This window comes from Filicampus tigris, chromosome 8 (assembly GCF_054856515.1).
Source record: "Filicampus tigris isolate MCC_2025a chromosome 8, RoL_Ftig_1.0, whole genome shotgun sequence".
Lineage (NCBI taxonomy): Eukaryota > Metazoa > Chordata > Actinopteri > Syngnathiformes > Syngnathidae > Filicampus > Filicampus tigris.
The window spans coordinates 19,969,219-19,980,393 of NC_141224.1; the positions used below are offsets into that span (position 1 = coordinate 19,969,219).

Here is an 11,175-nt window from a genome sequence, read left to right on the forward strand (position 1 = left end):
TGCGATTAACTACAAGTTAACTATGAAAAAATGTAATTTTTTCAGAATTTTTAATTCAGAGCCACATTTATCAATGTTATCATTTAGTTGAATAATTTATTTTGATTACATATTATCGAAGTTACCATCATCTCAAACAGTATACTTTGCCTGATAAATATTTGTATGTAATTATATTTTCAGAAATGTAGACAGTCATGTCCAGGATGATCTCTCAGGATGACAGTCGCAACTCTGACCCTGCGTGCTGACTTGAAGTGTAACTCCAAGTCACTGGTGACGGCTGAGATCCAGACGGAGTGGGCTGAAAAAACAGCAGAGTTGGAGATGGAAGCAAACACTGATGACAATGTAGATCGACGATGAACACATGCCCTCTGACTTTGGGGACGATGTCAATGACAACTTGGAGATTGAAACTGAGCCACGAGAAAATGACAACATAGAAATTAAAATACTTGACATACTTGAATTTACACATTGTTTGATACATTTTCTAGGGATGTAACGATTGATTACGATTAATCTAAAATCAATTTAAACTGCATAAAATATGCATCGATGTAAATAAAAAATCAAAGAAATTAGAATCGATTTGCAACACCATGTTAACAATAGCCGCTCTCAAATCATTTGGTGCTAATTTTTCTCAAAAATGCCTCATCTCCCCCTGGAGAAAAAATTATTGGTGCAGAAGAAGGGTGAAATATGTTTACAAATCCGGTAGTTCCTTTAGTATTTATAGGTAGTTTCATAGTATTAGTGCAACTCAGCATAGTGTATTGTTTTTTGGTTCCATTTTAAAATGCACTAAACATTCAGCAATAAAATATTTACGGCCACAATTCAATTTCAATTACTGATACTCCACTAAAAACAAGTCAGGAATGCTGGTGCAACCTGCACACTTTAGTACAAGTTGAATGTACTATCATCTTGTCTTTATTCTTTTGTACAATACCTTAAAGAGTTTTAGCTGTAAGATACTGATAGTCATATAAGAGCGTCTGCTTGCTGGTGCGATTATGCTGCAATTTACATATGATCCGATTAGTCAACTAATCGCAACTCCTGTTGGTGAATAGTCGACGAGCAAAATAATCGTTTGTGACAGCCCTATTTGACACTTGAATCTGGGCTGGAGTAAATCGTTACATCCATAACATTTACAGTAGATCCATTAAAATAATTTCAGGAGAAAACGTAATGGGGTATGCTGAACAGGTAGGTATGCTGATGATACTGCAGTGGACTGGGCAGCTGGCAGGATTCAGATGGTTTTATATCATGCAACCACTTATTGTGGACACAAAATTTAAAAAATAAATAAATAAATTACATTTTTTTTGTAAAATATGTATAAAATCTCAATGCCCTTTCGTGTCAAAACATTTCTATTAAAGATAGCTCAAAGACAATCGGACTCAGTGACATGTCTACAAACTAGTAACAAATTATGGGACATTTTGCTTACGTTTTTTTCTTTTGCATTAAACACTACAATGTCCTTGTTTTTTGGAGTTCTGTGAGACTACCTAAATTAATAAAATGGAGCGACCAATTTAGCAAGAGCTATTAACAGCATCCATACAATACATACATTTTTGTTAACGTGCAAAATTGTGGGTACATGTGACTAAACGACAGTATGGTGACAGATACGTTAAAAACAGAGCTACATTAGCCAAGTACTGATGCTAACAGTGAAACGCAATATTAGATTGCAATCTATCGCCGTAAGCCTGAGTCCAAAGCTATTATTTGAGACAGAACGACTTTATGAAATACATATTAATAAATTGGATATACACGTTGCTGACTTTAATTTACACCCTCACAATTTTGATTCGTACTCTCAAGAAAACAAGTCAAACCCTCACAATTTTAATTTGAACTCACAAATTATTACTATTACGGATACGAATAGTTAATCACGCATATGCCTTTTTGACAGCGATCTTACTCCATAGACCCCGGCCTCTTTAGTGTGTGTGATCATATGCGTCCCGAAAGTGACCTCGACGCACAGTAGAAGAGACGACGTCACTCACGACATAGTGTTTACGGAAGTAAATGTGGTGCAGCGTCTCGGGGCATTTCGACAGTGGAGCGAATCGGTCAGAGATAGAAATACAGTATTTGGGGGGAATTATGAGGAGAGTCTTTTCGATCTGATTTCATGGAGACATCATTAACAATATCAACATAGTCCAATGTCTGGATGTACTGTATGCGACCTGGGTTCAGACTGTGGTCGCATTGCAAAAAATCCGTTAGGTATATCCGATCTAGGACCACATATGAAAGTGGCCCAAAACCTACTAAATAAAACGACATGATATACGTTTTTGAGACAAATAACATACACTTCATTCGGACACTTATCATTTATTCTCCCAAGCCACGCAGAGCCGCAACATAAGGATGAAAGAGCCACATGCGGCTCCGGCGCCGCGGGTTGTCAACCCCTGGTCTCGGTCCTCAATGTCATGGGAGTAGTTTTCTGGCAGGTAGTGGTGTCTGCGGGCAGCAGGTAGCTAGCTCCCAAGGATCACTTCGGAAAGTTGTTCTAAAAATAGCTCACCAGTGATGGCACATGACTTATTTTCTGCTGTAGAAGTGATCATTTGAAAATGTAAACACTGGCAGAGACTATACAAATAATTTAGTTTCATATTGATCTTTGTTTCCAAATTATTGTGAAAAAACATTTAACACGATCAGTTTGATCGTGAATTGAGGAATAAGGTAATCTGAGCAAATATATTCCTGAGTGTGTCAAACTGGTGGCCCTTGGCATTAATTAGTGCCCAAGAAGTAGCTGCTTTGAAAAGGTTGGTGACCACTGTTATAAACTGTCCCTAGGTGTACTGTAAATGTGATTGTATCATCTTATATGTGCTCTGCAAAAGGGTGGCAACCAGACCTGGGCGTATATCCCTCTAGTCCAAAATTAACTCGTTTAGATACAGCTCATCCATGGTGCTGAGGACATCGTGTAGAGAAAATGAATGGATACCTTCTATTAGTGTAATGTGTCCATGTGTGTTGCTGTAATTGATTTTTGTGAGGCGGATTGTTGATTTGACAATTTTATTCATTTTGACAAGCATAGCTACAACTACTAACAGGCTTCAAACAAGACAATACACACTGTAACTAGACACGAATTAATTTTAAATATTTAACAATTAGGCAAAAACAATGAAAACAAAGTGAGGTTTCTGGCATTATAAATAACCTATACCGTATTTGCAGATTCAGCCACCCACACTTACTTTGCTCCATCTGTAGTTACATGCTTTTCTACTAAACCTGCTTGCTGTGTGACATGACATGCCAGAACGTCAGTGGTCAGTGAGGCAGCAAAGAGCAGACTTAACACCGCATCACTGCCTTTCCAATCAGGCCAGCACAAGTGTTGATGCAAATTGTGCACTAAACTAATTACACTCTTAATAACTTCATCAAACACATGGAAATCCACTGTCATGTACAAAATCTCAACACCAAAACACTGCTTTTAAATGCAATATGAGCAAGTTCTCTTTACACAAAATATACTATACAACCAATTAAATACAAGATCTTAAAAAATGGTTTAAATACATTGCTGAAGAGATACACATCCTACAACACTGGCAATGAAGACAATGACTTTATATTATATTTTAAAATTACTATTAGTGTAAACAGTATTCTATGGTCAAGGAGTCATCCATTTTGTTTCATAATGACCTACGTCGGTTCTAACAAATACAGCCTGGAACACTAATAAGTTACAGAAACCAGTTCTGGTGACCGCTAAGCTGGGATGGAAAGTGCCGCATCTGTTAGGCAGGCATTGAAGAAATAGGGGACCAACGAGAAATTCTTCAGTGTTGCCTCTTGGGTGACACCCAAATCTTGCATCTCATACCTGGTGGAGGATGAACACAAATCACACATGGTAAACATTTGTTGACACACCAGTGAAGTCCTTACCAGTCCCTAGAGGAGACAATGTAGAATACAGGTGGTGTGGATGAATCAGAGGTGCAAAGAGGCTGGCCGACAGAGTAAGCTCCTGCGTGGCTGAACATGAGCCAATCTCCGATGTTGAGCTCGGGTAGCAGACACTGCTCCATCACCAGGTCCAGGTCATCGCCAGAGGGTCCCCACAGGCTGCTGTTGAACACTGGACCCTTGGAACAAGTGTTCTGCCAGCATACAAACACCAACGTTTAGCATCTCTTTGTAATTCCAAATAGCTTTCATCACTCTGCGTAACTTACATGACTTCTGGCCGCGCACATTCAGCCAATTACAGATGTTAGCAAACAGGCGTGTTTGTTTGAACTCACATGAAAAATAGCTCCGTTGCTGACCACGAATGAAATATTCTTTTGCTAAACGAGAATATGAGATATACTGCGGTCATACCGAACGTGTGTTGAGCTATTCTCACGCAATTGTAACGCAATTACATCTAAAGTCAATAGTTTATGCAGATAAGGCCAAATCTGTACAGCATACACTGCAGGTAAAAGTGGGCAAATGGACAAAATAATCATTGCGGTCTGTGGGCACCGTCTGGGACTTCACCAGGAGCAACAATGTGAAGTGCAAGTGAAAGTGCAACTTGAAGCGGATAAGTAAGACTAGTTTACAGTTGTTGAACAAAGACAGCAATAATGTGAGGATAAGACCGGGACAGCTGAATGACTGGCAATGTTCAGCTGACCTGATTTCTGAAGCAAAGCCATGATTGGTCATTATCTGAGCCCTGAGCATCTGTGACGTCATTTTTGGTCGACAGAAGTGACAAAATGGCCGCCCCTGAGATAGCTAAACAGGTGGATTACAGTGCTTAATTCATATTCCACAAACGCAATATTAATCAGAACGCCTTGTTTTAACTAGTGTCCCTGCGTAGAACATATTCTTGAAAAAAAAAATGTTTTGTTCACTTCGTCTTTCATAACATTTGGCATATTGGGGCACAGCGACAGAGCTGAATGATTTATGTGGCTACATGGTGACATTGAAGCCGAAAAAGGCTCACCATCTGGACAGTGGGGGCAGTGATCCCCGTTTCAGTGAGTTTACAGGCAAAGGATCCATAGACTCCTTCATTCATGTAGTACTGGTACTCCGGTTTATCACTGGGAGATGGATCATCTGCTCGATGGGGAGATTAAAATGAAAATGTTATGGATACTTTTACATTACTGTTGTGCATGCAACTTTCCGTTTAAATTTCTCCATTTGGTGCCAGTACAATCCCACTGACCGTGTGCTTGATCTCGGCAGTCACGGAGCACCACCTCTTTAGAGATGATGTTGACGGCCAGGGTTAAGGCAGAGGACACAAAGTAGCTGCCTGGCTCCGCAATGATGCTAACTCCACTAAGGGGCGGGAAGTATTGGTCCACCGTAGACATGACTGCATGATTGATCTACAAGAGATATTGGCAATAAATTATTTCATATTACAATCATATTAAGTCTTCATCAAGATGACTGTAGTCGTGAATGTTTGTTGTATTTTTAGTTATCTTAGGTTATTTTCTCCATTTGTAGTACAAAAAAGGGACTCATGGAGTGTACTAACCAGTTCCAAGTGGGTGTCTGAGTCACCAAAGCAGCCGCCAATGTCCAAGATTTTCATTTTGAAACCCATTTCCTCCTAGAATAAATATGTAAAAATGTTGAACCACAATCAGTGTAAAAAATCTACAGTAAGTGACTGTGATACATGGTAAAAAAAAGTTTTTTTCAATAGTACCTGAACATTGTAATCAACAATAACCCTTAACTGTAAACAACATTCATGAATTGGTAAATTAGAGCAGAGTAAGCTTATTCTCCTGGCTACACTGGTCTTGTTAGTTAGTGTGGTCCTTCCAGAAAGTGTTTTTTCAATTGACAAATTGGCTGCAGTAATTGTGAGTCCCCTAATGTTTGGAGATACACTGTAGCCTTATAAGTTCAAGTTCATCAACGCATAGTCAAGGAACAAAACTTTGGTGGTATAAACGTCTGGATTTTAGCACCTTTGCTTTTTTTCGCGTACCCTTGAATGCAAAACTATGATCGTGATTTTTACTTACCGCCATATCAAAAACACAACGAGCATCAGAGATAATATTAGTGTACGCATGGTCATCCTTGCAGTCGTGTGAAATTAGGAATCTGAAAGACAAAGATGGTTAATGATTAAAGAATCAAATGTTGTTATTTATTAGAGTGGAAAATAAATTGTTGCATGCAAAAGCTATCATAATGAGAAACTCATCAGTACAGGTATGTATGCTGTACATAAAGTTGTACAATTCTGAGAATTCTGATGAAAACTCACCTGACTCCCACCACCTGCACACCCAGCTCCTTTGCACCCTCAAGTAGATGTCGACAGTCTTTGAGGGAACAGCCAAATGACATGCTCAATTCATTGTCCTGCCTTGATTCTTCTGTTGACACCTGAAGGAGAAGCCTAAACAAAGGGAAAACAACTGCCAATGATGTGTTCAACTTCTGTCCACATCAACCTTAACATTAACGGGCAGAATGCTGCATAAATATTTTGCTTTGCCAGTGACTTCACTCATAGTATTGCTTCTATAACAGTGTACTTCTATGGTCTGACTCTAAAGATAAATTTATCAGTAAATGCATTTTTTGCATGTTGTTATACTTGAAAATCCCTGTGTTGTAAAGTTAAATGCTACAGGACAAAGTATTGTGAAACAGTCAAATGTTCACATGTTTATAAATAAAGCTTAGAACATTTGTTATTTTCTTTGAATCCGGACATGAAGTGGGGGCAATCTAAGGTACTGACAGACTCCTCCACATTCATGTCAGACGCCGATGTCCTCATCAACCAGGCTGACCCCCTTTTCGAAGGGAGGCTGGTCACATTCACTTGAATATGTCTTTACAATTGCCTTTCTTTCTCAATGAAATACTACAATAGATAATATCCTCTCAACCTATCCTCAGAACATTTAAGTTATACTTTGGCATTTGAACAAATATCACTTGGCTAATTACCAGTACATCCTCATCATTTTTTTTTTGTATAGTACTTACCTGGCATTAGGGTGGGAGCGTGAAATCTTGCGCAGCTCTGCTTCATTATCACACACCAGGAGGTCAATACCATTCTTTGCAGCAAACTTGATTTGGGAAACCTGTTTACAAACTCCACTATAGATGACATCTTCTGAGGGAATTCCATGGCTCTGCACCAGCTGAAGTTCAAACTGAAATGCAAGCAGACAGAGTGATGTTTCTTTAAGCTTATGCCATCCAAACAAAAAAAGTAACAATGATCATTCGTCAAGAGAGTCATTCATTATTCATGCCCTGAGTTGATAAAGTACATCAGTGGCGTCAGTCAGCGTCCTTATAACAACAAAATCTCCACTTTTCAGGAAACCCCAAAAAATGCACGTTTGTTCAACCATTAACACTGCATCACCAAAGAGCGCAAGCCATTGACATGTGAGAAAACATGAAATTGACCAAATTGTGACATAAGAGGTTTTGGCTCGACGGCAGTAAGAAAGATTGCACATTATTGTGTCACATGTATTTATGGAACAAAACAGTGACAATGATTTACCATGTTGTTGTGTAATTGTTTTGGTGCCAACTACCTTGTTGCTACATATGAATCCGGTGCCAAGAGCAGCCAGTACTTCAATAACACCTTGACTGCTGTTGCACCTGACAGGATAGAAGGGACGAATTTGGGCCATGTGTGTTCGCCAGCGAACATGTTGTCTCATTATAACTCCTAGGTCTGCAACAAAGAAGGCTTTCTTCTCAGACTGTGGAAGAAAAAAAGCAACTTAGAGTTAGAAAAAAGGTCATCTGAAATCAGAATAAGGAATATTTTTGAAAAAATTACTCATGAATCCGAATGCACACACAATCTCTATAAATGTTTTTTCAAGTGAGATCATTTACCAATGTTTGTTCATAAATGTGATTGTCAATCACATCACAGAGAGATGTGCCGCCTTCCAGAAGGCCCACTGAAAAATGTGGTTCGTCTGAGATTCCTTTCATCCTCTCAACCGTGTTCCTTGTCCAACAGGCATAAAAAATATGGCTAGTCCGAAGTGATGTTGCTCGCTCCTACTCTCTCTCTCTCTCTCGAGCCCCTGGGTCCTAGGCTTATGCAACAAACTGTAAGACAAACGGAAAAGCCATGATGAGACATTTCTACTTCGGATCTTCAGTGATGGTTTCCTACTGATTTACAGTTTTCTCCTTGGATCCAAGTTTAGTGGAGTTCAGTAGGATGCATATTCTGAAAATCTTGGTTATGGCCACATATTTCACATGCTTTACAATATAAATCCAAAATACTGCAGGTACTGATCTAACTGGTCCAGCTCTCAGAGGTTGATCTTGACATAACATAAAATTACATGGTAATTTTACATAAGTACATACAAGATTCACAGTGTACTTTGGTATAAAAGTGTTGTATACTTTTGTATACAAGTGTCGACAGACATACAGTCAACCCCCCAAATATATATGTATATCTGTATGTAAATAAATTAAATCAACCAAAACCTAATGAAGCCTTCTAACAGTTTAATCATGTTTCCTAATTTTCCATTTAGAACTGGTCAGTAACAACTACAGTTCTAAAAAGGCACACAGAAATTTGGATATATCAACAAAAAGAGATAGATTTTTGCTAAAGAAATGCTCAAAATAGATCTGATTTGCCAATTCAAAAATAACTACAATGCTGGGAAATGATGCAAGTCTATTATAATGCACACATTTGACACATGAGATGTTTCCCAACAACAATAATACAAATTGGAAGTTCTGCAGTGTAACAACTTACATGGATGAGTCCTTGGGCGAACTCTTCCACTATCAGCTAGGATCCCAAGGTGGCTCGGCGTTGAAGTCAAATTGCTCCCGGTACAGAGCCGCCCCTAGATCCTCTGGATAGTTATTATAGACCTGCAGTTACACAGATGAGGAAGGGTCACTCCCTGGCAGGGTAACATTTCGCTCCAAAAATACAATAATTTACCTGAATACACATAATCCATTTTTTTTATGCGATTCATGAAAACTCAATTAACAGTCCAAAGTTCCAAGATACCGCTCAAATTCGTGCGGTTGTTTCAAACAGCAAGAGTGAAAACCAATGTGTGCTGTTTTGTTTTGGTTTTTGGGGGGAAGAGAGGGGACTGGATTAAATATTTTGTTAATCGTGCTATTTACTGACGTCAAGGCCGACGTTATTAGCTTTGAAAGAGCTGTAATATATAGTTGATACAGTAATAGTCACGATGACGCACCACCAGACAACCAGAACTAAACAGAACCATTTGGTCACTGACACATTCAAACAGCATCGATTATGTTAGCAGCACCACAGTTTAGCATCAGTAATTTGAACATCTTGTTCTGCATTGTGTGCAGCAAAATTACTCCATTCAAATTGGAAATATACTTTGTAGCATTATGCGACATATTTGATGTTTATGTTTTGAAGTTACAAGCAAACCACGCTGACGTTAATCACCAGGTCATTCAAACGCATGCTAACAAGCTAGCTGTGGACAAGCGAAGCTACTTACGTTGGTTGGAAACCCAAAAGAGGGGACAGAACGCTTTTTCCTTTTGGGCGGAATTTTTAACAAGTGGCGGGATTACTAAAGGAGAAAATAAATACTGCCATGGGCGTTGGGGTTGACACAGATTATGATAACCCAGCCAGATTTTGTCGGCGAAAATAACACATCAGTGTCGACCAGTTAACCTCAGTCGTGGCGGAAATATCAGTGGGAAGCGTCAAAGTACGTCAATGTTTCATGTCCGGTCAAAAAAATAAAAATAAAACCTCAACAGCCTTTGATGTTCAATAACGAACTAGCAAAAAAAGAAAAGAAAAGAAAAAAAAACTACACAAATAACCAATAATAATAATAATAATAATAATAATAATAATAGTAGTACTAGTACTAGCAGTAGTACTAGTAGTAGTAGTAGTAGTAGTAGTAGTACTAGTAATAGTAGTAGTAGTAGTAGTAGCGTTACTAGTACTACATTACTACTACTACTACTTGTAGTGTAGTGTAGTAGCAGTAGTGTAGTGTAAGTGTAATGTAGTAGTAGTAGTGTAGTGTAGTAGTACTAGTACTAGTAATAATAGTAGTAGGAGTAGTAGCGTTACTAGTACTACATTACTACTACTACTACACTGACAATTATAATACAGTTTTTTGTATTTCCATTGGACTGTAAATACGACCTTTGTAAATAATATGCTATACTTCAAATTGAAGTAGCATTAATTTAGGGCTTGATGCCGTGAACATTGTGTCTGATAGTGTGATTATTAACACTTGGAACTGGTGTATATACAGCAGTATGTATTAACAAAGCATTTCTACTACTACCCACCCACTTAAACATTGTGAATGTAAATGTTATATATATAATTAGTAACGTAGTAAGTATTTGGAATTATGTTTATATATTATGTGTATATATTATGTGTAATCAGCATAAGAACTATCAAACAATTCATGACTTTAAAAAATGCAAGCTTGTAAAATGCAAACACAAAATTATAAACTTACCTAATTACCTGCATTGAGTCTCACGTAGTATTTCTACCACTACAACCATCCACCCACCTGTTAAATGACCATTTAAACTTTTATGATTTATATATATTGTAAAACATTCACAATGTTTATGACATTTACATTATGAATGCTTTATATATAATTGCAATTTCTTGCAATTATATATATATATATATATATATATATATATATATATATATATATATATATATATATATATATATATATATATATATATACAGTGTGAGAGAGAGAGAGAGAGAGAGAGAGAGAGAGAGAGAGAGAGAGATTTAGGTTAATGAATGGTAATTCATGGATTAGCAATGTATTAGCAATCATTACCATCTTGTAAAATGTAAATTCAAATATTCTAAAGTAAACTTTTCTAATTACCTGAATCAAGTCTTCATTGTGTTTCCCATGCCTTATAGATGAAGATAAAATGCTGTCCGAAAGAATGAAGCATTATAGAGCATAAATCCGACAAATACTGAGCACATGGATGTATGCATTGTTAGAGGGGCAAATTCAAAATCAATTACTCATTTGTTGTATC

At 37.7% G+C, this 11,175-nt stretch overlaps 1 protein-coding gene across 3 annotated transcripts; it reads right to left on the reverse strand.

Annotated features, from left to right (window-relative positions):
- Nucleotides 1-3,076: 3,076 nt before the first annotated feature.
- On the reverse strand, nucleotides 3,077-11,175 carry LOC147144014 (antizyme inhibitor 1-like). Of its 3 annotated transcripts, none has more exons than XM_086039022.1 (12): nucleotides 11,013-11,175; nucleotides 8,858-8,979; nucleotides 7,957-8,178; nucleotides 7,644-7,817; nucleotides 7,075-7,247; nucleotides 6,341-6,475; nucleotides 6,093-6,174; nucleotides 5,594-5,668; nucleotides 5,273-5,438; nucleotides 5,045-5,160; nucleotides 3,985-4,199; nucleotides 3,077-3,919 (listed from the first exon to the last, which is right to left on the reverse strand). In XM_086039022.1, the coding sequence occupies exons 3-12, from the start codon at nucleotides 8,056-8,058 to the stop codon at nucleotides 3,805-3,807; spliced, it is 1,353 nt and encodes a 450-aa protein (XP_085895148.1). In that variant the 5' UTR covers nucleotides 8,059-8,178; nucleotides 8,858-8,979; nucleotides 11,013-11,175; the 3' UTR covers nucleotides 3,077-3,804. The 3 variants fall into 3 exon arrangements, with proteins under 3 accessions (XP_085895148.1, XP_085895146.1, XP_085895147.1); XM_086039020.1 differs by lacking the exon at nucleotides 11,013-11,175 and adding an exon at nucleotides 9,606-9,824; XM_086039021.1 differs by lacking the exon at nucleotides 11,013-11,175 and adding an exon at nucleotides 9,053-9,178.

Coding starts and splice junctions, on each gene's coding strand:
- LOC147144014 (XM_086039022.1), bottom strand. CDS start 8,058: ATGAAAGGAATCTCAGACGAACCACATTTTTCAGTGGGCCTTCTGGAA. Junction 6,476..7,074: donor CGCTCCCACCCTAATGCCAG/GTAAGTACTATA, acceptor CCCTTTGTTTAG/GCTTCTCCTTCAGGTGTCAA. Junction 5,161..5,272: donor CTGCCGAGATCAAGCACACG/GTCAGTGGGATT, acceptor CCCATCGAGCAG/ATGATCCATCTCCCAGTGAT.